The sequence below is a fragment of the Furipterus horrens genome, unplaced genomic scaffold, assembly GCF_987537825.1.
Source record: "Furipterus horrens unplaced genomic scaffold, mFurHor1.1.pri manual_scaffold_11, whole genome shotgun sequence".
In the NCBI taxonomy this organism is placed as follows: domain Eukaryota; kingdom Metazoa; phylum Chordata; class Mammalia; order Chiroptera; family Furipteridae; genus Furipterus; species Furipterus horrens.
Genome location: NW_028327181.1, coordinates 67686170 through 67711745, shown reverse-complemented (window position 1 = coordinate 67711745; position 25576 = coordinate 67686170). Strand labels below are relative to the sequence as shown.

The following is a 25576-nucleotide window of genomic DNA, read 5'->3' as shown; positions in this document are numbered from 1 at the left end:
TATCCAGTGGCCCCCCTGGCTTTCTGGGCATTTGTCTGGCCTGCTCCGGCAGATGTAGAGCATGTCACCCATCCTCACCCTGTCCCTAATCTTCCCAATAAATCCCAGGAGCTATGGTGCACAGGAAACCTGAAGATCACCACTGCTGTCCCCTCACCTTCCCACCTTGTCCCATGTTTTTTAAATTTTATATATTAACTTTAGATAGAGAGGGAAGAAGGTGGGGAGAGAGAGAGAGAAACATCAATTTTGTTGTTCCGCTGATTTATACATTCATTGGTTGATTCCTTTTTTTAAAAGATTTTATTTATTTGTTTTTTAGAGAGATGGGAAAGGAAGGAGAAAGAAAGGGAGAGAAACATCCATGCATGAGAGACACATCAACCGTTGCCTCTCACTTGCCCCCAACTGGGGACGTGGCCCGCAACCCAGGCATGTGTCCTGTCTGGGAAATGAACTGGCAACCCTTTGGTTTGTAGGCTGACACTTAATCCACTGAGGCACACCCGCCAGGGCTCATTGGTTGATTCTTGTATGTGTCCTGACCGAGAATTGAATCCACAGCTTTGACATATTGGGACAATGCTCTAACCACCTGAGCTACCCAGCCAGGAACCATGTTCCATGTTTTTGTCTCCTATTTTAACTTCTGCTTGAAGGACTTGTCTTTTCATATCCTTGGGATCTTAATGGTTTTCCTAAATACTAGATTTTAAAGTTACCATAAATATTAATCTGTTGTTATAATATAATATCATGGTAAAATAATGTCCTATTTTTTTCTATAGTTGAATCTGTTGGGCTTTTCCTTCATGATTCCTTCTATTGCTTTGGGCCTGAGACAATTTTCGTACCTTTTCAGATTTCATAAATATGTTTCCATTTCCGACTACTTTTTCCGTTATTTAAAGGGGAAAAAAATAGCCCTTTACTCCATCCAGATCTCATTCCTATCCAGTTATGCCAGCATCAGTTATTAAGAGGTACTTCCTTTATACATTGTTTGAAAAATGTTATCATTTGGTAAATTTTTATAGGTGGTTGAGCATATTTTATGTTTCTGTTGTAGTCCACTGATATTTACAGTTTTGCTTAAGTAATGTCATTGGTTTATATTTGTTCTGTAGCTTGCCTACAAGCTTCTTTTTTTAAGGTTATGCTTTGATTGACTCACTCGCAGTCCCTTCCTGAACTCCAGGGAGGTACCCTTGAGGATCCAAGGTCAAATAGTGGGTCAGTGGCACATGTGCCACCAGAGCCTAGTTACCTCATAAAGTGTTTCTGGGGTCAGAAAACCATTTCTAGGTTCACCCTTAAAAATGCCTTCAAGATCTGCAAATGTTTAATGAGCAAAAGGGTTTGGAGCAGAATTCTTTTAATTTACACAGCACAATTGCTTTCAAGCTCAAACAAGCAAGGGGGGAAAGGAAGAATTGAAAGTAAATTCATTGTGTCTCCCCTTTCTCTTCCCATGGGGAGCCTGCATCTCCCAGACCCCCCAAAAGACCCCTGACTGCTGATTTCCCAGAAAGGAAAGTGGGCAAGTCTTAATTATAATTAATTAAATTATAAATCCAAAATATAAATGTGTAGCAACCAGAGCACAGTACTGCTTAGATGGGTTGCCAGGGGCAGAACCCTGAATTTGGAGTCAGGTAGACCTGGATGCAACCTTACTGATTTTGTAATGGGGGTGGGGGGGCAAGTGACATTAGCTCTCTGAGCCCCAGTTTCTTCCTCTTTAAAATGGAGGCGTTCATCTTTCACTCCAGTGGCAACTGGGAATTAGAAGGAAGCGGAAGCTCTCTTCGAAATGTCCGATAAGTAGGAGTCATTCGCCAGCTGCCTCCTGATTGGGAATCAGAGTTTGCTGGGAAGAAGCACAGGGCTGCTTCTGAGATCCAGGCCTCCCACAAAAGGCAGTGGCCTCTCTAAACCAGCTCCTTCCCAGTCCAGGCTCCTGAACAGAGAGGCACTCCTGAGTCCAGAGGATTTTCCTGCCTGCTGTCCCAGTGTCTCCCCTCCTCAGCCCCATTCCCTCCAGCCTGGGTGTCTTTCCCTAGCCTGACCCTGAAGCCCACCTCATTTGCAGCCCTTGTGCAGCTTAAGGGCGTTCTGGTTGCTGAAAAGAGGTTCAGGTGAGACCGCTGAATGGATTAGTGGGGAGCCACAGAGAAAACACCTGTGCCAGAGACAGGGGCATTGGTGGCAGCCCCCCCAGAACACAGTTAACAGCAGAGGCGGCTCCCGGACAGACAAAGCTGCAGCCGTGACTGGAACCCTCGTAGGGGCTCTTCTCCAGGCCCCTGAGGCTGTGGACATTCCGCCACCACAAAGCCAGCCCCCCCCCCACCCCCCGCCATGACCCTGTCACTTATTCCAAATTAACGCTGCTATTCCTGACCGATCTCAGAAATGCACTGGATAGCGGGTGAGCAGTGGGGCCGAGGCACCTGAGGTCGTGAGCCGTCCGGCTTTGCCTGCCTGCCTGGCCGCAGACACATCGCAGGCACACGCACGTTCAGACGAACACATGGAACTCCAGCCCCTCCCCAGTTGTCTTGGATTCAAATTTCTTCCCCAGGAGCAGACCCCCACCGCGGGGCTGCCTCACTCACGTCAGCGCCTCTGGGGCTGCTACCACCCAGGGCACCGCGGACTGTGGGAAGGTGGGCGGAAGCATCTGGGCCGCCCCGCTCACCGGTGCGGTGGCGTCAGCTGGGACTAGAGCCCAGCTCTGCCGCTCCTCCGACCTGCGTTCCCCGCACCGGGCCTTGCAGACTTCTCTTCCTTTACCTGGTGCCCTGAGCGACGCAGGCAGTAGACAGGACACACGTCTGGCTCACGTCCCAGTTCAGCTCCTAGCTGTGTGCCTCAGTTTCCGCTTCTCACCCCTCTGCTGTCTAGAATAACACGAGATGGTGGATGGTGTGGTATCGCACTTGGCAAAGCACGAGCAAGTAGCTGACAAAGATGGTTGTTATCTTGTTCCCAAGATGTAGAGAAACTGATTTCTAAATAACCTCTGGCATGTAATAGTTCTAGGTCTTGAGTCAAAGAGTCCAGATCCCCAATCTGGGGTTCTTTCCACCCTATTGAACTGACTTCTTCAGGGCAGGAGCTGGAAAACCCCCCCCCCGCAACTCCCGGAGAGAAAGGGGAGGGGTTTTTGGACAAAGGCTGCCTGGGGGAGGGCTATCTCCCCAGGCGTCCTCTCTGCCTCCTGGCAGAGGGCTAGGCTCAGGGCTGTGGAAGTGAGTGAGCGGGTACCCTAAGTTGTGAGCCATTGGTGGTACCAACTCCCACTACGCCCCTCGCATCAGCTTTTCTGAAGCAAGGTACAGGTTTGCGTCGGAAAAATTTCCTTGAGAGAGCAAACATTGAATGTCTGCAGAAGTCCTTGTGTCGTGAGGTGAGTGGTTCTAGCCCCTTCACAGGAGGAAACTGAGGCCCAAGGGGGCGGGGCTTGCTCAAAGACACAAAGCAAATTAGGACCCTGTGAAAAGAGAGGGCGTGGGGGAGGGTGTCTGTGCACAAGGCTCAGGGTGACTTCTGAAACAGGGCACAGGGCCAGAGGAAAGGAAGGAGCTTGGTGACCCTTGTCCTGCCCACCCTGCTCCTGGTCAGGGGTCTGCATCCCTTCTCCTTGGATGCCCTCACTTTTCTGGAGCATCAGAGGGACCCTTTGGTGGCTTCCAGGAGAAGCAGAAGGAGGAAGTGGGTTTGGACTGAAGGGGAGGGGATGGGCAGATGTAAGACCCCCTCCCTGCTCACACCCACTCCCACCTCCCCCTGCCTGCTGCTCCCCTGGGACTCCTGCATTATGGATGTGACTCCCCTTTGGTCCCCAGGCACAGCTGTGACACATGATGGGGGATGAGTCAGCATGGGCATTATTATGCCTGCTCTTAGGGTCCCAAGGGGCCTGGCTTTGAGTCACAGCCTCCAGCTGCCAACTCAGTCTGGTGGGGGGGGGGGCAGCTCTGAAAGAGGAGAAGTGGGGTCTTCCTGGAGGTTCCCTCTCACAGTGGAGGTGGAGGGGCACGGCCTGATGGCTCCCACTCCAGCTTCCTGTGTTCCAGGTGTCGGCTGGGAGCTCTTCTTTCCCTGGCGGCCAGCTGCTGAGAGAGGGGGTTGGTTTTCTGGAAACATGCTGATTGTCCAGCTGCTCAGCCTGAATTCGGGTCAGGGTGCTTGCTTGTCTGCAGAAGGAAGGGTTTCTGGCTTCTCCCTGTCTGGGAAAAGCCCCTGGAGGGGGTGAGCAGCCTCCCTGCAGAAAGAGCAGAAATAATAGACTGGGACTCCTGGAATCACCAAAGCGTCACCAGCTGCCAGGGGCCTGGCCTGGCCAAGTCCCAGGGAGTACAGGGGCCCTGCGTGCTCCATGTGGGGAGACCCAAGGACAGGAGGGGGCAGGGCCTGGCTTTTAGGAAGTGGTCTCCTTCTTAGGGAGGCTTGAGGTCTTTGAAAATTCACTCCCGCTTGGAGCAGACCAGATGGTGCCCATTCTACTCATCAAGAGCATGTTTGGCAAGTTGTTCATCTCTGTGCGCCTCAGTTTGTGTATCTGTTAAATGGGACTAATCATGCTTACTATAGGATTGGTGCGAGAAGTCGTAAAATGCTTGTGAAAGTCAGAATTTCAGAGTCAGAGGGTAAGTCAGGGGAATGGTGGTTTTCTCTAAGGGACAAATTCTCATTTTCATTGGTGAGGAAGGAGAACTGGAGGAGAAGGCGGCTACTCCCCTACCCTCGCCTCCTGACCTCAGCAGCTGCAGGCCTGGACCTGATTTATGGGGCTGTAAATATCCGTGGTGAGTGGGCTCTGGCTATTGTGGGGGACAGCGCTCCTGAGCCATGAAGCCCTGGGCAGCCTCGTTAATTCCACTCTGCTCAGAAACCACGTAATGATGCTCACTGCCAGCCCATGAGCCATGGTGAACCCCCCACAAGTGGGGAGGGGCAGCTGCCTGCACCCTCCCCTGCCCTGTGGTCATTCCCTAGGGCTCATGGACAGCGAAGAGACAGTGACGGGAAATGGCAGCCTTCCTTAGATTCCAGGTCCCAGCCTTCCAGACCTGAGAGTCATTCACCACGATGGCACCACAGGCATTGCCTTTGGGGTCCCTGAAAGGGCCCACACCCCTCACTGAGATCTAGGGTCTCTGTGGAGTAGGGAGAGGGCGAGGGTTCTCCTGGGAGAGAGAAGGAAATTCAAATGCTGGAAGCTGGGACCAGATGTGTAATTGTCCTGGAAATGCAGTTGGTGCAGATCACACATACAGGATGGTGGTAAAACAGATGTGTTCCTTTCTCTTCTGCTTCTCTGCTGCTGGGTAAATTCGGAAGCCCTGGCCTGGCTCACTGCCCCGCGGCAGAAGCAGAGAAGAGGCGCCGCTGTCCTGGGTGCTGAGCCGGCACATCCCCGCTCATGTAGGGTTGTTCCCTGAGAGCCCAGCGCAGGGCCTCTCCTGGGGCCTGGCATTCCCCCTGCCCTCTGGCTGGGGCCACAACCTGGCAGACGTCTAGCTTTGCTGGAGGATTGCAAAGTGTCAGCTGCCTTGGGAACCTGTGCCACTCACGAGATGCAGACAAAAGGCTGGTGTGGAACCACCAGCAAAGGGGCCAGGTATCACAAAAGGGGGAAAAAATGCCTCTCCTGTGGACGCATGCATTTTCTCCTGAAGAGTGTTGCTGTGGAAAAAACACTACAATCCAGTAAGTTTGGGAAATGCTGTGCTGAGCAAAATCGGACAGGTTTCTGCACTATAAAACCTTCCCAAGCTCTTAACTTGGCTTCTGCATCATGCTCTTCCAAGAGGGTTTCCCAAGCTTACGGGGGTCACAGAACCATAATTGCACGCACCATCTGGGGTCTGGTGTTCCTCAAACACACACTGGGAAACCCTGAGCCAGTTGTATTTCCTGTAACTGACCAGGACAGAGAAAAATAAGGGAGAGTAAGGCTGGACCAGTTACCCCCCGCACAGAGGGACCCTGAACTGCCTCCGTTTTGGCCACTGACTCGCTTTGCAATCTTGAGCTGGTTTCTTTTGCTCTCTACACTTGCTTTCCCATCCACAGAACACGTGTGCTGCCTGGCCGGTGGCCCGTGCTTAGTAAACATCTGTTAAATGAACGAATGAGAGGCTTGGACTGGGGTCTCCCGAATTCTGTAGCCAATGGGAGAGTGCAGCCTCTGGGCCGCTGCACCTAGATGTCAGTCTGTCCGCACCGATTGCCAGCTGTTCACACCTGGCCGACTCAGCTCTCCACGCCCTGTTTTCCGTGCCCTACAAAGTGGAGCCTATAATGGTATCTACCTGATAGGGTTGCTGTGAGGTTTAAATGGGGGGACGATATCATTTATCATCTAACCTGGGGCGGTGGAGAGGGTGTGCATGCTCACACAGTAGGTGCACACCAGGCCTGCCCCAGGCACACAGCACACGGGGTGAGGAGGGTTCGATGAGGCAGCGCCCATGAGCTAGCGGACGCTCCGCAGATGCGCTCCTACTGTGTTATTCAACCAGGTAGACGCAGAAATGCCAATACATGAAACAACACAGTGTGGCCGCTCCGGCCGGGGCACGGGGCTCAGAATTGCCTCTCCATCCTCTGTGTCTCCGGGGTCCCACAGTCCCCAGAACTCTGAGAGTGACTTGAAAATGTCTCCAGATTGGGGGTAGGGAGAGGGTCCTCCTGGGAGCTGGGACCAGACATTAGTTGTCCTGGAGAAGCAGTGTGTGCAAGTCACACGTACAGGGTGGCTCCTTTCACCTCTCCTGGACCATGAGTTATGGTTCCCTGACCTGCTGCCCCTCTCCCCAGTGTCACCAGGTGACAGCACAGACACCCCCCTCCCCCGCAATATAGAGCTGCCTCATCCTGATTCTGAATTTCCCCTCACCCTTTGGCTGATGCAGAATGGGTCAGCTGCTCCCATGGGCCATATGGGTTGGGATTTCTCTTTACCCGTCTCCATCTGCATAAGCTGTGCTTGGTGCTCAGGGGTGGGATGGGCCCCCTTACACCTCCTGGAGAAGGGGGTTCCTGCCACGTGATTAATGGAGAAACAGAGGCAGTGTGCTGAGTGATCTGCCCAGGGTGGCCCGGCGCTGGAGGAGGGGTTCCTTCTGGAACTCTCCCCACTCCCTGCCCCAGAGAGGGGGAGAGGGCCCCAAGGGGCAACAATACAGAAAAGAGTTAGTGGATCCTTTTCCCAGCCTCGGTCATATGCGCACGAGGAAGGGGTCCCGGGTCGGGGGTATGGCTGACCGGGTGTGGGGCCCCAGGCCCAGGGGAACTGGCAATGCCGAGGATTAAGGGGCCAGAGGGCTAGATGCTGGTGGGATTAAAGTCCCCTCAGAGCCTCTCCCCACAGCGCCTCTCCGGCTCTTTTCAGGGCTGAGACAGGTGGGCGGGAGCCGTGGGAGGGCCAGCCCCTCACTTTGTGTCTCCCTCTGCCACCAACGTCCTTCACTCAGGCTGCATGTGGACTTAGCCTTCCCTCCCTCCATGGCGCTGGGCCCTACTCAGGAGGCAGCTGCTAGGATGGTCCAGACTCCTGGCTCCCCGCTGGGCGCCTTCACAGCCCTGCCACCCCACAACCAGCCCTGGTCAGGCTGCCTCCAACCCACCCAGCCAGACCTCATCCAGAGAGCTCCCCACTGCTGAAAGGGGTGAATCCAGGCCACAGGGCTTCCAGGACAGAGCCTTGGGGCCTTGAGTGCATTATTAACAAGGAAATGTCATTGGTAAAGTTTGTATCCCCAAACGGTGCTAGTGTGATCTCATCCCCAGGGCCAGCCCAGCCCCCACCACAGGGTACTCCCTGCTGCTGTGAGTAGGGTGGCCCTGGCCCTGGCGAGCACTGCCCTCCATTTGCTTCTCCCCGCATGACCTAAGGGGACGCTGCTCTGCCCGATAGATGAGGTGATTATGGCTCCAAATGGTTACCCTAAATGACGCAAACTGGTTAGTGGCAGAGACAAGACTGGGGTTTTTGTCTTGCAGCCTCTTCCGAAACTCTCAGCTTCCTTCCTGGGCAGTGGGTCCTACCTCCCCCCTTATGCATGCTCCCGGGGGCTCTCTGCGCATTGCTTCTCCCTTTCTCTGCCTCCCACCTGCCCCTGTGCCCCATGCCCACCGTCAGCCTCCGCTCTTGTCCTCACCTTCCCCGGCGTTGCGGGGGGTGGCATGGTGGCTTGGAAGGTGATCTGTGTACGTTTGTGGAGCCCAGGCAGCTGGCCCCGTCCCTGCCTCTCCCTCCCCACTACCCACCCTCCCTCATCTCTGGAGCCTCGTTATTAGGGCCGCGATGACCCCCATTGTCTGGCCTGTCTGGCCCCGGCACTGAACGGTAGGGTTTTGGCAGAGAAGGGAGGCTCGGCCTGATTCCAGCTCCTTCTCTGCAGTCTGGAGCCTGTCATGTGCTTGGGGCAGCCTGGCAGGCCACGGCGGGGGGGCGGGGGGGGACGCCTGGGGAGCTGTGGGGCAGCCCCCGTGACTGGGACAACAGCAGGGAGTCTGGGAGGGGAGCAGGGGAGCAGGTGGCTCTTTGTCTGGAGCTGGAATGAAGGAGAGGGGCCCTTGCCTGGTCGCAGCCCTCCGCCCCTCAGGCCCCAACCCCAAGCCTCCACGCAGCCCCTGAGAGGGGATTGGAATCTCTGCCCCCATCAGATGCGAGGCCATCGGCCTTCCTCCCCCTGGGCTGGGCAGAGAGACTCCATGCTGTGCAGCGGGACCACTGCCCTCCAGCACTGGGGGCGGAGGATGGATTTTCCCAGGACTCAGGGCTGCTTCTTAACCCCCGCTCTCATCCCCCATCAGCCCACCCAGCTCGAGGTCTCTGTGCAGCGAGGCTGGGCCAGTGAGCCCCCATGGGGAGCGGGAGGGGCCCCGGGCACCAGAGAAGGAGGCCCTCCCTGGGGCACAGGGCCACGGTGCCTCTCCAGGCTTCACTTTCCTGTATGAACAACAAGGAGGCCAGAACTTTCCCTCTTTGAGGCTCCTTCCCGCTTTAAACGTCTCTGTTTAGAGTGGGCCTAGGAGACTCCTAGAGCCCCCTCCTCTCCTGGCTCAGCACTGTCCTCTCCGGTTCTTAAAAGTTGCTTCTGAGCAGCAGGGCAGCCCGGGGGGCTGAGGGTCAGGGGGAAGCAAGGCAGCCTGAGCGGCCTGGGTGCAGAGCCCTGGCTCCGCTCTCTGCGGGCACTGTGCTCATTTCCCGCGCCGCTGCTTCCTCGTCTGTAATATGGGGATGATAACAGCGCCTCCTTCCTATGGTGGTTGTAGGAAGTTCAAGGAAATGAGGCACATAAAGGGCTTAGAATGGTATTCGACCCCATGAAAACACAAGTATTACATATTTTTATTCTGCGAGGTCTTTATGGAGCAGGGGTCATGAGTTTCCTGAAATGCTCTATCTGGTGGGCCACATGGGTGTCATCCCTGAAAGCTGGTGTTGGGCTGAAGGTGGGGACCCATGCAGGTTTTTCAATAGGCCTCCTTAGAGAGGTCCTCTCTTGTTGCGTTCTGGGGAGAATTGGAACAGCCCATGACTTGTGACTCCTGGCTCTTTCTCCTGGATTGCCTTCGAAATGCTGCACACAGGCTCAGCCTTCCTAAAATAGTCCTCATTGACCTTATCTAGGAAAGGGGGAAACGTGGGTTTGGTCTTCTGGGCTCCCTTGTCACACACACACGGACGTCGCAGTGTCTGATTGCCTTTAAAAATCTCAGCGACCCACGGCTGCATCTCCAGGGTGCCATGAACTTGTGTGGGAAAGCACCTGAGAGCAGGAAAGCTCAGCACCCACAGGAGACAGGTGGCATCATTGCCTAGCAGGGTGGGTGCTGTGGGGGGACGTTGAGTGGGTTCTTTAAGGAAAGGGGGGCTTGTGGAAGAGGGACAGAAGGCTTATGGGTTTCTCTGGGAGAGAGAAATAAAATCCTTTTCTAACAGAACTGATGGGACTGTCCTTGAAAAAGTAGCACCCATCTATTCACCCAAGCATCCACTGTTTATTCACCCAGCAAATCTTTATCGAGTGCTGCTTCTGTCGGCCTCTGTGCTAAGTGCCAGGGAAGTGTTGAGACGCTTCCTTTGAGGACAGTCCAGTGAGGAGTCAAAAGCAGACAACCAGAGAGCAGTCCGGGGTGGAGGCTAGAGGTCTGTACAAGGTGCAGGCCGTGACTGAGGGGAGCTGTCCTGGAGCCAGGGACACCTGAGGAGCTGGGAAGGGTGAATCGGGGTCTTCCAGGCAGATGAGGGAGAAAGGAATCCTACGCAGAGGGACCCACGCGTGCACAGGGTCAAAGGGCGATGCCAACAGAGCACAGTGCGTTTGGAGAGCCCTGCCTGCCCTGTCCTGCCCTGTGTGCGGGGCTGTGGGACTGGCAAGGCCGTGCTCCCTGCTCCCCAGGCCTCAAGCATGCCCCCTGGGCTCTCTCTGGCCCAGGCCCCAGAAGTCCCTCATCCTCCTCAGCTTTCTGCCTGTTCATTTCTGCTTTCCTCTGTCTGGAGTCAGGAGTAAGGGCAGAGAAGAGGGAGTGTAAGCTCTTTGAGTCTCAGACTTCTTCCACGCACACCAGACCATTGGGTCAGGGGACCTTGAAGGTCTCCAGTGCCTGCTAAGATTTTCAGTGGTTGTCCAAGCCCTACTTGGATGTTTCCCATGGGGCCTGGGAAACATCCCAGATGCCGCCTGGGCCTCTGTCGGCAGAGGACTGGGGACAGGAGCTGGTGAGTGGTCATGGAAGTGGGGCTCCTGTGGCAGCGCTGGGAGGGGGACAGAGCCCCGCAGATGCCCCCATTCGTCTGCTTCTCCCTCAGTGTGACCCTGGGAACACAGGCTACATCAGCACAGGCAAGTTTCGCAGCCTCCTGGAGAGCCACAGCTCCAAGCTGGACCCGCACAAAAGGGAGGTGCTCCTGGCTCTGGCAGACAGCCATGCGGATGGGCAGATCGGCTACCAGGATTTCGTCAACCTGGTGAGTCTCTGAGGCCCCTGCTGCTGGGAGGGGCCTGTCCGGGCCGGGGGTCCTGGCTTAGAGAGCCCTTTTGGATGATCAAAGGGATCTATTGTCCCAGAGCATTGAAAAAGTCCAGCCTTCAGCATACCGCCAAGGACCCAGTTTCTCTTTGTCTCTCAGTTCTTCCTTCTGCAGTGTCAGCCTGTACTCTGAGAAGCCCCTGGCAATTCCAGACCCTCCCATTATGGCAGCAAAGTGGCTGTCGCTGCTCCAGCCCTCACACCCTAAGGCCTCACCATCAGGAGGAGAGAGGAACTCTTCTTGTGGTAGCTCCCGCATGAAGCGTTTTTACTCTGTTCCATTGGCCCAGATGGGGTCAGTTCGGATGTGTTGAGTGACTCAAACCAATCAGTGCCCACCTCTGGAGCTGGAAGTGGGGTCAGTTCCACCAAAACAAAGGGCTGGGAGTGGAAGGTGGGAGGTGATGGATGGCAGGAGAGGACCTGGGGAGTAGATATTGGGAGGATCAGGCTAGACCTCTCTAGGAGCAATGAGGCGCCTAGGTGAAGGCCAGAGCTCGTCAGACCTGCTGACAGGTGTTCTGAGGGACTGGAGACAGGAAGCCCGTGGGCCCTGCCCACAGGTCTCGTGTCTTAGAGTATCCCACTGGGGGTTACTGCTTACTGGGGTGAGACTGGAATGGGGTTCAGTGGGGTTAAGCAGGAAGCATCTTACCTGCCATGGGATGGCTGGGATATGGTAGAAGTTACATGAACTGACAGGATGACTGCAAGGCTAGAGTCTACACTTGGTTTCACTGTTGAAATGGAGACAGTCACCTCTCTTCTGTCACCCATGTGGGGAGGGCAAGAGTGAAAGGACTGGTGTGAAGGTCACTGGTGTCAGGACCGCTCACACCTGTCCTGTGCCGGCTGAGCTCTCCGATGTGGATGCCCAGGTTTTGAACTTGTTTTAATTGCCTCTTGGCCCAGGGCCTGCCTTTGCCCAGAGGTTAACATGAGTGCAGGGAGCAGCGGTGGATTCTCCTCCTGTTCAGAGTGGACCCAGGGAGCAGACCTTCCAGAGGGCAGGGGACAGAGCTGAGCTAAGCGGGGTGGGGGGTGGCACAGTTGGGATCCACGGGGCAGGCAGCGGAGGGAGCCATGTGCCTCAGAGCCCGGCAGTGCCACCTTAGACCAGGCCACGGGTCTGAGCCTACGTGGGCTCACTCACAGCCCAGCACAAGCATATTTGCTACTTTCTCTGCTTGGTCCCAGAGCAGCATGAAGGCACGGCTGGGCCCGTGAGAGGCTTTTCTCCAGCCCGTGCTTCGTGGGATCCTCTGTGTGAATTCCCAACAGCAGCTGACTTGTCCTTTTGGGATTTCTGTAAGTTCTGAGCTGGAGCAACCAGCTGTCACCTGGATTCATGTGAGCGGGGCTGTCCTAGAGACCAGGACTAAGAAGGGGTCACCAGAGGGGAAGCTCTGGGTAGGACAGAGCACTCAGGGCCTGGATGGAGGCAGACCTGGGTCCCTCTCCTCACTCTGCTTTCGCCACACTCACTGGGAAAGAGCCTCTGAGCCCGTTTTCTCATTTGTAAAAAGAAGCCAGAGGACACCCTCTTTAGGGCTGCTGCAAGGATTAAGCAAGATGAAGTATGTGAAAGACTTTGTTGTCTATCATGTTCTTCTAGCAGGTAAGCTCTGCACCCTCTGTGTGCCCCTTCTCACCCCAGCCCAGGCAGGGTGAGCCAGCCCCATTCAGAACCTCACAGAGCTCGGCCAGGCCTATCTTATAGCCCCATCAGATGGGGTCTTATAGGCCCCGTCACATTGCAGCCAGTGACCAGGGCCATCACATGTGGCATGCAGGTTGTGTACTGTACAAGGAGGCCTGGCAGAGGGGTGAGTGGGGACCGAAATCTGGCGCGAGCTTGGTCCACCAAGGTCTGGAATTGGTGCATCCACCTGGAAGAAGAGGATTCCTTATCTAATCGCACAGAAGTGCCAATTACATGGATTCCAGAGTCAGACAGATTGGATTTGAATCCTGACTCTGTGGTTTGCTAACAATGGGTCCTTGAGAAATTACCCTCTCCAAGCTCTGGTCCCTGTCCTTATAATGCGGGGATAATACTATGCACCAAATAACTAAGATAGCCCCTCCTGCGCTGCTGTTTACACATCGGTCTCTCCTTATAAGCTCCGAGAGGCCCAAGACCATGGCTACTACCACGCCCAACACAGTTCCAGGCACATCGCGGGTGCAGGTGAGTGGTGAGCATGAGTGTGCTCACTGTGCTCCTCCTGTCCATGCTGACCCTGTCCCCCGACAGGGCTGCAGGTGTGGCCGTGGGTGTGTTTGTGAGTGTGTGTGCAATGCATACCCCTGTGCATAAGCACACTCAGAGACTGGGAGAGAGGCTGAGAAGAGTGGTTACAAAATCCTTCACAATGTGATCCCATCTTGGGCTTGCAGTATACATGGGGCCCAAGCCCTAATATCCACTGCTGAGCCACAGTCCCAGGAACATGTTGGTCCTCCCCACCCCAGCTACCATGGGACAGCTGCCCGGGCAGCGCGGTGGGCTCTGGGTGGGGAGGACCATGTCTCCAGGACAGCCTGCCATAATCAAGGTCTAGAATGTGGTCATGGAGGGCAGGTGGGAGGTGACAGAGGCCTCAGGAGGCTGGAAGTCAGCAAGGCTGCCTCTGTCCTCTGGGAGCCAGGCTGGCTGCTAGACGATGCAGCCAGGGCTCTACTGAGTCAGGCAGCCTAAGGCTACCAACAGCAGGGTCAGTCCTTAGACCAGGCTCCCTTGAAGGCAGTCAGTAGTGGAGACCTTTCACAGGCACAGCTTTGGGTTCTGCTTCTGGGGAAGTCAGCAAGGGCTGCCCGCCTCTTCCCAAGCTAGTGTCTCTGAGGATGCTAAGTCCTACTCATCCTTTAGTTCTCACTCGCATTTCACTTCCTCCAGGAAGCCCTCCCTGACCACCTTGAGACCAGGCTGGGCTCCCTCTTGTGTGCTCCTGCCACAGTCTTGGCTGTGCATCATGATTGCTGATTACTCATCTGTCTCAAGCCCACTGTATCCCCTGTGTCTGGCAATGTGCCTGACACTGAGTCGTTGCTCAGGAAATTGTGAGGGGTAGATGAGAGATGGGTGGATGGAAGGAAGGTACAATGAATATGTGAATACAGGCTCAGGAACCTTATTAGGTTTGAACTTGATGGGTTCTTAAAACTCTCTGGGCCTTGGTTTCCTCATCTAGTAGAGCAGGGATATTCACAGTCCTTATGTAGAGTATAGACTAGTTGTATCAAATGAGCCAACATCTGAAGGGGTTGGAACAACCCCTGACACATAAGAGCTCAGTGACTACTGCTTCTTATGAACTGTTGGAGAAGAATGAGGAAGGCGAGATTGGGCCTGGTTGGCCTAAGGATTGTGCTGGCTGGGGAAAGGGTTGCAGCTCCCCTGAGACCCTGGTTCTGACCCTGTCCTCCACCCTGTTTCCTGTGCAGATGAGCAACAAGCGGTCCAACAGCTTCCGCCAGGCCATCCTGCAGGGGAACCGCAGGCTCTGCAGTAAGGCCCTGCTGGAGGAGAAGGGGCTCAACCTCTCCCAGCGCCTGATCCGCCACGTGGCCTACGAGACTCTGCCCCGGGAGATTGACCGGAAGTGGTACTACGACAGTTACACCTGCTGCCCCCCGCCCTGGTTCATGGTCACAGTCACACTGCTGGAGGCAAGGAGCAGGCTGGGGAAGGGGCCGCTCGGCCTGGGCAGAGCTGGGGCCCAGAGGCTATCTGAGGTCACAAGAGGAAGGGCAGCACCTTCTCCACCAAACGGCGATGGTTAAGGAGCCAATAGCAGCTGGCACTGTACTGTTGTAGATTATTACCTCAGGCCATGTTCACGGCAGCAAAATCCCCATATGGCCATCCGCCCAAACAACAGCAACAAAAAACAATGTAATAAGTTCACTGATTGGGGGGATTTAGTCGGGCTAACTTATCAAGACCAGTTTATTTTAGTTCCTCCCTAAGTGAGTAATATAGACTGGTCATTTGCTCCCCTGGGACTCCGTCCTCCACCTGTGGAGCAGGAATAAGCAGGCCTGCACTCCTTCTCCCACAGGCCTCCCCCTGAGCCAGGGAGTGGAACACAAAGGCATCACACACGCATATGGGAGGGCATGTTTATGAACAGGTAGATGTGGGCTTAACATATTCTGAAAGAACGTTCTCCCCTTAGGGGATCATCCAGACCCATTGTTAATCTAAAAATCTGCTTCTGCAATAGAATCCAAAGGTACCCCTTTCTGACTCAGTGCCCATGTGTGCGGAACTCTGAGTTCTTCTGGCTCTTCAACCTGAGAACCCGTGGGGCCCCCAACCACAGCTCCTGAATGGATGCTCAGCTTCCCCTTGGCGTTTTGTAATCTCCGCCGTTTCTCTGGCAGAGCCACAGGCCTCATTAGCAACCCTGCATCTGTTCTTGTCAAGTTCCTAATCAGACAGCAGGACCAGGAAGCCTCGTGGCTTTCTTCTTCTTTCCTACATCAGAATAGCTGGTCTGCAGGCCACAGCGCCTCTGTTGTGCAGGCTTCATCCAAGTGCACGTTGCAGTTGCAATTTTTTCTGAGATATTCTTGGACTCCTGCAAATGCTTACTGTGTTGGTCTATTTATTAACTTCTATTTGAGGACCAATAATAACAGGCTGCCTTGGAAGCTGTGTTTGTTGCCAGGCCACCCGCCTCCTGTTAGGTGGACAGGACGGTTCCCCGGAGAGCCCAGGAGAGCCCAGCAGCTGGGGGGGCCTGAGCCATTCCAGGCTCAGCCCGGGCAGTCTCAGCTCAACTCTAATTACAGCTGCCTTCACGGGTTGCACGCCTGGCCGCTGGCGGTCTTCGTGTATTTCATCTCTTTCAAACCTCGTGGTCACCCTGGAAGTGTGGGCATTCGTATCCGCATTTCCAAATCACAAAACCGAGAACCGGAGAATTCAAATAATCGGCCCAAGGTTATCCAGAGAAGCCAGATTTTGTGTCCAGATTGGCTTCAATTTCCCATAAAGCTCAGCTATGTAAACTCAAACCGCCAATCTAGAAGAAAACGTTGAAATAATTGTTTCAGAATCCTTGTACAAACCCAAGGCCCTTGTTTCACATACAGTTCTAGAAACCCGGTGTTCTGACTCTATGACAGGGAGAAAATACAAGGGTCCCTCTACTAGCCAGCAATAAGAAGTAAGAACCTGGTTGTAGTACCTGGTCAGCAACCTGCTGACAACCTGGCAGTCTGGGGGAGGACAAAACAAAATTTAAAAGTAGACCCAAGTCTTAAAGAAACACCAGGACTTGGTGCCATTTAGTGTAGGAGGGAAACCCCATCAGTTGCTAGAGAAGACATCAGTCCTATGGCCCAGGCCAGTACCGGAGGCATCCTTAAAAGATGATGCACCTACCATGATTAAGAACACAGGGACGTGAATGATGGGTTTTAGAAAGAATTCCAGGACAGAAAAAAAAAAAAAGTTAAATACCCTTTTGGGGCTTAAATAAGTATGCTTCAGTCATTTGCAAAGTCTCCTTACGTGGGGTGTAGGAGAGGAGGCCAAGAAGTTGGGGCCCTTGTGGACTGTCAGTGGTGTAGACACTGTGGGAAGGAGTATAGCAGTTACTCAGAAAATTACACACAGAACTACCACATGATCCAGCAATTCCACCTCTGTGTGCATACCCCATGTAATTGAAAGCAGGGACTCAGAGGGATAGCCATAGATCCATGTTCATAAAGAAATTAGTCACAGTAGTTAAAATGTGGTAACAACCCACGGGTTCATCGGCAGATGAATGATAAGCAAAATGTGGTTTATACATACGATGGAATATTCTTCATCCTTAAAAAAGGAAGGAGATTTTGGCCTAATCTACAACATGGATGAACCTTGATGGCATTACGCTAAGTGAAACAAGCCCGCTGAGGTGCCTAGATGTGAATTCGTATTGGAATCAAAGTTTAAAATCCTCCAAACCCTTCCTGCTTAGCACCAAGGAAATGTGGGCAGGGATCGTGTGACCATTTTGTGACCATCTAACACAAAATAATCAGACAGAAGTGGGTAGAGATGGTTGAAGGCTGGGCTGCGCACCGGCCACAGGGGTGTCCCTCATTCTCTGAGGAGGAAAGATGACAGCTTCCAGAAAGGATTCCGAATGTTAACAAAAGAGGGGTTCCTGTGTAGTTTTGCTCTTAGTAACAGGCCTCCTCCATCCTGTGCTTTCCTCCAGGTTGCCTTTTTCCTCTACAATGGAGTGTCGTTGGACCAATTTGTGCTGCAAGTAACCCACCCGCGGTACCTGCAGAACTCGCTGGTTTACCACCCACAGCTCCGCGCACAGGCTTGGCGCTACTTGACGTACATCTTCATGCATGCAGGGTGAGTGCCCGTGTTCTTTTGCTCTGTCAACAGTCCCTATGGAGCCCTGACAGGTGTAGCTCAGCGGGTTGGGTGTCATCCTGCAACGCAAAAGGTCACTGGTTCAATCCCCAGTCAGGGCACATGCCTGGTTTGTGGGTTCATCCCCAGTCAGGGCGCATAGGAGAGGCAACCGATGGATGTTCCTCTCCCTCTCTTTTTCCCTTCCTTCCGTTCTCTCTAAAAATAAATAAGTAAAATCTTAAAAATAATAATAAAATAAAATAAAAGAATCTCTATGGAAAAATAAATGGCCTAGATAGTCTGGTTTGAAATACATATTTTAGTTTGTCTCCCTGGACACAGGATTTGAGGGGGCTTTTTGAAACTCATCTAATACCAAATATATGAGTTATTGAAAGTGTATGGGAAAGGGAAGATGGAGGAAAATACTCAAGTCCCTCAGTGAAATCAGCACAAACACCCATAGCATGTGAGTCTGTGTACTTGCTAGAAGTGAGTTGTAAGTTTCTTCTGAGTGTCCTAGTGGCCAAGAGAAAATGTGCTCAGCTACCAAGTTCATTGCCCATAAACTGTGTGTGTGCGAGTGCCCCCATCAGTGAAATAAAGGGTAAGTGTACTGAAACTGCCTTCTTCCCAAGTGCTCTCTGTATATGACGAGAGTCTTCCTGAGGAGCTTTGGCAATAACTTACAGTTCTGTTTACAGAGCTGCGTGGCCTCTTTTAGGGCTGGAATGTAATCCGTTCTCCCTGGGGCCTCTTACCCCATGCTAAGGCCGGGTGGCTCCCCAGGTCCAGTTCCCCTGAAGAGCACTGTCTTGGCTGGAGACCATTTTTATATGTGCTGAGTTGGAAAAGCAGACTCCCTGGACACCAGACCTCTATGGTGTCTTTTACGGCCTCTCTAGGGAGAGAAACAGAGGAGCTCGGTGTTGGTCTGGGGAAGTCCTGGGGGTTCCTGTCCCTGAGGTTGGAAATGGGAAGAGGATTCCTCTGGCCCTTAAGGCTCCATCATTCTTGTTCTTCCTCTGCAGAAAGACCTGCAGTGGCAAGAGGGAACCTGCCGTGAGCCCCCTCTTCCTGCTGAGCCTCTAAAGTGGCACAAACACCAACCCCTAATTGGCTGCGCCTGCTGGCGGAGGTGCCGTTGGGTGAGGGGACATTCTGAGGTTGCCGATGAAGGAGCTGTTGGCACAGGCTGCTGGCCTTGCCAGCTGTGGCCCAGGCTTTGCTCTCATGGGGTTAAGGAGTGGAGGGAGGGAGGCATGTCCTGTATCAGTCCTCTCATGAGTCTCCAGAAACAGCAGGAACTGGGGACTGCCCTGCCCAGGCTGCCCAAGCCAGAGGCTGCCCATGGGTTGGAACTACCTGCCATACTTGCAGGACTGCCCTCTGGCCTTCCCTGCTCCCTTTGGGGTAAGGGAAGAGGTTGAGCAATGTCTCCAAGGCCTCCTTGTCCACTCCCTGCCTGTGAGAGCTGAAAGCCCCAAGTGGCCGGAGCACAGGTGCTCTCAGCTGAGGCCGTAGGGGTGGCCTTTCTCTGGCCATCGTTTCTGACGGAGTCTCCAGCCCTGTGACTTTGTGGAGGGCCCTTGGCTGGTGCTGCAGTAGACAGGAGACAGGGACAGCTGGCCAGCACCCAGGGAAAGTCCAGCAGGGTGACCTGTTACTCAGGGACACACCCTGGGCTGGTGAATTTGGAAGTCACTGTGGTAGAGAAGAAAGAGGTTAGATTGGGAGGCAGGAGCTCTGGGTCTCTCTCACCTGGCCTCTTGTAGTCTCAAGTTCTAGGCTGTAAACCAAGGAGACGGGACCAGAAAACCTCTGAGGTCTCTCTGTCTATGAGTCTGATGCTAGCACCCAGCTCCTTTTCAGTAAATTTTTGTGAGCTTTCTAATCCAGAATCCTTTGGCTGGCACAGTCAGGGGTCAGGTGGGGGCGAGAAGATTCCAGGCAAGGTGGGAATCTGGGACAGAGCCTGATCTGAGGCGCCCTCCTGGGTAAGCAGGTGCCCACGCACCGTGCATGTGGTAGGGCAGTTGGCCTGCTGACCGAGCCCTGCAGACCAGGCTGGCGTCTGGACCCCTTGTTATACATTCTGTTACCCTATAACTTAAGCATCCTCAGGGAGCTTTCCAGCTGCTCTAGGCTCCGTTTATGAGATAATGGATGTTAAAGTGCTTTGCAAACTGGAAAGCACACATCAATGTCATAATAGTGATGTTCCAATATTCTCTAGTAACATGCACTCAGCTAGACACCATTTAGCAACAAGATCTGGTCACATGATAGGGTAAAAAGGAAGGCATTCTTGGGATAACAAAATCAACCCTGAGAGTTTAGAGGTAGAATGGGTCTCTTCATGAACACCAGGAGGGAGAAGCCTCCCCTATCAGATTTTAAATGATAACTGAATTATTAAGCCTAAGAGATATATCTAATGTTTGCACTTGTTTTGAAAACATCTTTCTCTTTAAATATCAGCAGCTCTTACAAACACAGTAACAGGCCAGCGTGTCCTTGTGATCTGGTGAATGCAGCAGGTCCTGCACATCAGAGACCTGGACTGTGGTACCAACCTGCCACTAACCAGCTGTGTGACTCTAAGCTAGTCCGTGCTCCTCTCTGAGCCTTGGCTTTTCATGTGTCAACCACTAGAGTTGTGGGATCTTGACCATGGTTAGCCACTCTCACTAGGGCAAGTGCAGACTCTGCCAGTTACTGCCTAGGCCCTGCACATGTTCTTGTCTCAGGTGGTGGGAAAGGTATGGAAAGAACACTCCTTCCAAGATGATCTATCTCTTTTGTAATTCCTGCCCCCTCATCCAAGACCATGAGCTCCTCAAAGGCGGATGTAGGGTCTTGTTCACTGCTGGATCCCCAGCCTCGTGGTATACAGTGTTTGCTGAATAAATGAACAGATAAATAGGTGAGTGAATGGAGTGTGGCCTCTCTGTACAGGATAGAACACCTGGGACTCAACGTGGTGCTGCAGCTCCTGGTGGGGGTGCCCTTGGAGATGGTGCATGGAGCAACCCGCATTGGGCTTGTCTACGTGGCTGGTGTTGTGGCAGGTAAGTGGTGGGCCCTCCATCTATAGGAGAAGCCTCCCCAGGGTGGCTGGGAATCCCCATGGGGTCAGGCACGCCCCAGGCTTCCAGGGGACCCAGGACCCTCATCACCAAAGCTCCTGATGACTAGGGTTGCTCTCCAGGGAAATCTCCCCACCTCCATGGGGAGGAGAGCACAGGATTTGGAACAGGCAGACAGACTTTCAGTCTTTCTACCACCATGCTATAGCTGTGTGCACTTGGGAAATTCCTTAACCTCTCTTGGTCTCATTAAGCCTTAAGCGAGAACTCTTAAGATCTGCCTGTAGGGTGTTCGGATGGTGGAGTGAGCTGACAGATGGAGTAACAGTGTTATATAAACTGTGCAAGGGCAGAGTGAGATCCCTATAGAGATATCTGGTGTGGGTGAAGCCAGGTACCTCCATGGCCAGGCCAGTACCTGCGTGAAGTGAGATCTTGCCTCTGCCCACCTGGTCACTGTCCCCTGGACTGACTCACTGCTGACAGGGGAGGGTCTGGCCTAAAGGTAGTAAGCACTCATGCCAGCCCGAGAAGTCTGGGGCCCCCGGCTGACTCAGCTCTTGTGGCAGGCGGTCATGGCCTTGCACACAAGGGCAGGTGGCCTCCCTCCACCCCCAGGGGGTGGTGAGGTGGGCTGGGTCAGCCGGGGAGAGCAGAGCAGGTTTGTGCAGAAAAAGTCTGCACCAGCTGGGCTTCTGAACATAGGCATCTCTCTCGTGATGCTCCAACTTTATTGCTGGGTTTGTTTTTTTCTTTTTTTGAACAAGGTTTGCCGCCTCAGCTCTTCACCTTGACAGCTGTGCCCGAGGGAGCTTTGTGTGTGTGTTTAAGTAAGATCTTAATCCTTTCTGAGTAGCATTAAAGTTGTCATCATTAGAGTGGGATACAATCAGCCTTGTAAACAACGAGCAGGCAGGGACCCTGGGAATAACTGATGTGGCTTCAGGAATCTGAAGGGGAAGGGTCTCACCCCTGCCATGCAGGGCTGGTCTGCTAATTCTGAACCCTCGGCCTGGATGTTGGTCTAGTGCCATCTCCTTTGCTCCTCTACGTGCTGAAGTTAAACACTTGGCCACCTTGGACAGCGCCCACGCCAGCTCATCCCAGAATCCAGCACCTTCCACATCCCTGAACAAGTGTCTAATGAGCATCTCTGTGTGCCAGACTTCCTCAGCCGCCCCCACACACCCTGAGTCTTGACATCTGGGGATTTATAGCGACATTTTCCATACCTAGATACTCAGAGACCCAGATGGTTAATGGTGAGGAACAGGAAAGACACTCATAACCCTTGCCGTTAGCAGTCAATTAGATGGGAGTGCCAATAAGCCAGAAGACAGAAATAAGAGTCACAATGACTCAGGCCCCCCCCAAAACCAGATGACATACAGCGGGAGGCACTGCAAGTGTCACTTCCCAGTGATGGCAGCGCAGAGTGGAGTGGGGCACAGACAAAAGGGGAGCTTGCCAACTAAGGCCGAGGGTGTGGGGCTGTGTCACAAAGCAAGGGATGTGCACTCTGCTGTGTGAGTCACTGTGCAGACTCAGGGCACTCTCATCACAACATAGCATGCTGTTTATCTTCAACATTGAGTTAACTGATCTGCCTACACCCCTTCCTCCCTCTCTGCTCAGAAAGGGGACCCATGCACAGATGGCTAGGCCCTGGCTGCACAGCCAGTAATCAAGTGCCTGCCCTGTGCAGGCTTTGTTCTATGTGACCCTCACAAAAAAATCCATGAGGCCAGTACTATTGCCCTTCACGGGTTACAGATGCAGAAACCCAGGTTTAGACCGCCCAAGAAGACAGTTGGAAGTGGCGGAGCTGGGCTGAAACCCAGGCTGTCTAACCCCAAAGTCTGCATTCTCAACCACTGCCTACCATGTTACCAGAACCTGGAGGCAGGCATTTTCCTTTGTGCAGATCCTTCAATTGTCAGAAACCCAGGGAGGTCTTAATAGGCATCGGGTCCTGCTCTTTGACTCCTGCCCAGTGAAAATATTCCAAATCCAAGGCCGTCACATTTGGTAATGATGAGAGCTAACTTCTGTTGAGCACGTCCAGGACCCCAGGCAGGTGATAAAGGGTTCACGCGGGCTCTCTGCTGTACTCAGCTCAACCATCCAAAGGGGTGGGTACTGTCACCCCCACTTTACAGGCACTCTAGAACAGTGAAATGACTTGTTCGATGTGCTCAGCTAAGAAGTATTAGACCTGGGGTAGGAACTCCTCCCTCACCCTGTGCTTTTGACCACTGCTTGAGGCCAATGTGTATTTCACTTCTGGGTAACAATTAGATGGCTAGCCATTTAACTGTTTTAAAAACCCCTATCCCAAATGCTCCACCAAGCTTTTATTTTGTAGATTATATAAACTAAAAGTCATGTGGGCATCCCCAGAGCCTAACACAGGGTATGGCACATATTAAGCAACAGGTATTTGTGGAATAAATGAAATAGTACATAAACAAAGTTACATTGCTTAAAGGGAGATGTTCTGCCAATTTTTACTTGGATTTTTTTTTTTTTTTTAATGGCCATGGGAGATGTTGGGGAACACCTGCTTTAAATTTTCCAGGCTAAAATCTTCACAGCTGTGCATTATGGCAAAGTCACCAGTTTCTCTGTGTGCAGACATAGACCCAGAATCAGGGGGGCAGAGGGGATTCATAGCCCTGACCAGCCTTTGGCCTGCTGCTGTGCAGAGGTGTGGTGTGTTGCTCCACCTTTCTACTGCCTCCCCGTCCTGTGCACCGTGGGATTAATGACCTCCATGGAATTCATACCGGCCTTATTGAACTCTTATCTGTTTGGCAGAACCCTGCCTGGCCCAGGCTTCCTGCCCGAGATGGCCTTTGCTACTTTATGGATATGCATACATGCCCATGTTTGAATTTGATCTCTGCCAGTCCCTCTAGTCTAGGGCTAATTTGCAGTCACTTGAGAGAAGTCTATGCCACAAAGGTAGGGTAGGTAGGTCCAGGTTGTCACCTTCAAGATGCTAGAACCAGGGTCTGACCCAGATCTGAGGCCAAGACTCAGATGATTGAGTTTCGAACCTGAAAGGAACCTTTGAGGTCCCCTCTAGGGGGTGGCTGGCTTTGCCCCCCAGGCCCCACCCCCGCTCAGCCAGAACTGCTCTCTGCTCTGCCCCATGGGGTAGGATCTGGGGAAGGTTTCCACTGAAAAAGGGGTTTCACTGCTCAAAAGTTGGAAAGCCTGAGACTTCCTCATCTCGCAGATGTGAAAACCGAAGCCCAAAGAATTCAGAAGCTGTGCCCATGGTCACACGACTAGCCAGCCACGCCCCTCTTCCATAATTCTTCCACATCCCAGGCTGACCCCTAGCCCTGGGAGGGTGAGGGGGAGGTCAGAGTGTGGAGGCTGGACCCTGGGGGCTCTGCTGATGCCTCTGCCCCTGGTGGAGGGACCACACTGGGGAGGCCCAGGGAGTAGGATCTGAGCCGGATTGTAGGGACTCGTGCTGAGGGAAGAGGCCAGGCCAGGGAGGGTTTCTGTGTCCCAACGGTAATTAATGAGGAGCAAGCGCTAGGGCAGGCAGCCCTCACTGGGCTGCAATGCAGCCTTCTCAGCCAGCGCCCAGGAGAGCGTGGGAATCCTTTGTCATGCAGATCCCGCTGCCTGTCTGTTTGCCACCCTGGGATTATTCCCCCCACCCTGTTCTATATGGTTGACCCCGTGGCTAGGCAGTTAAAAAAAAAAGAGAGAGAGAAAGTTATCTGACAATAGATCAATACTTAATTAAAGCCTGAGGGAAGACATGAAAGGGGAGAGGAAAGATTTATAGTTGCCCTGGAAGGGCAGAGGACTTGGGAGTTCTCAGTGGATAGTTTGTTTATTCCTGGGAAACCCCATCCCCCTTGAGACCAAGAATCTGTTGCGGGGACCTCTTGTTTGAAGGAGCTCAGTGAGCCGAGGAGCCCTGGGAGAGGTGGTGTGGGTGCCTGGGGAGAAGGCAGATGGTGTTACAGGGGCCTCCGTGCCCAGGGTGTCAGGTGTTCTGGTTCCTGGGCTGGGCGCAGCCACCCCCTAAGTAGTGGACCCTCCACTCCTGTGGAACCTGCACAGTTTGGCCTTCTGCCCGGCCCTCCTCTCTCCACCCAGGCAGCAGCTAATTGGCTCATGGGCCTGCGGGCATTTTCCAGGGTGATTTCTGCACGCTTACCCAGGCCAGCTACCTCTTGTCCTCGGCCCTGGGTTCTACCTCCCAGTTATTTTTAGCCTCCCATCTCCTTCCCAGAAGCCAAAGCATTGATCACACTGAAATGAGACCAGAACGATACATTTCCCACCTCTTCTCGGCCCAGCTTTCCTCCCAGGACAAAAGTTTGTCATCCTCCGGACCAAGAGTCTATGCCCTTCTCTCCCCCCGGAGGGTATGACATCATCTTTCTCCCTCTCTTCCTGGGGACTTTTCAAGGACTTTTTTTTTTCTTCCTCCAAAGAAGCCCCAGTTGCTCTGGAAATCCTGTTGGCATTCTGTGATTTCACTTGGCTGGAGGAAGGTCGGAGGTGATCCCTGCTGGCTTCTAGATGCTGTGGAGCAGAGAGAGGGAGGGAGAGGGTAGAGGTTGGCTTCTGTACCAGTTTGGGGAGTGGCTCCTGTCAAGGCTGAGAGCACAGGCTTTGTGACTAGCAGACCTGGACTCGAATCCAGGTTCCAGTTCTTCCTACCAGGTGACTCTGGGCTCCGTGTCTTCACTTGCTTGGCCAGCGTCTGACACACTATGCCCCGTAAGTGGCACCTGCTTCTGCAGTGACTGCTCCTGTCATTTTTGTTACTGCCCCAGAACCCCAAGATAGCACACTGGAAGGCAGAGGGTAGATTGAGAAGCGGATGTTCACTTCCTCTGTCGAGTCTTTGTTTCCTGTCTGTAAGAGGAGATGTTTGAATCAAATGGTTCTTTCAGCTGAAAATTAATCCTCTAGGGAGCTCCAAAGAGACATGGGATCAAGGGAGGAAGAGAGGGAGCGTTTTGCCCTGGAGTCTTGCCCCCAAGGCTGTGGCATCTGAGGGCTTGCGGCAGGGTGGGGAGTG

General features: G+C 53.4%; 1 protein-coding gene across 1 annotated transcript in view; it reads left to right on the top strand.

Annotated features, from left to right (window-relative positions):
* Nucleotides 1–25576, top strand: part of RHBDL3 (rhomboid like 3) — a 44109-nt gene that overhangs the window by 4268 nt on the left and 14265 nt on the right. The window contains exons 3-6 of the mRNA XM_090291791.1: nt 10835–10993; nt 14503–14727; nt 17277–17425; nt 20387–20499. Coding sequence (XP_090147917.1) covers nt 10835–10993; nt 14503–14727; nt 17277–17425; nt 20387–20499 — 646 coding nt within the window. The remainder of the gene's footprint in view (nt 1–10834; nt 10994–14502; nt 14728–17276; nt 17426–20386; nt 20500–25576) is intronic.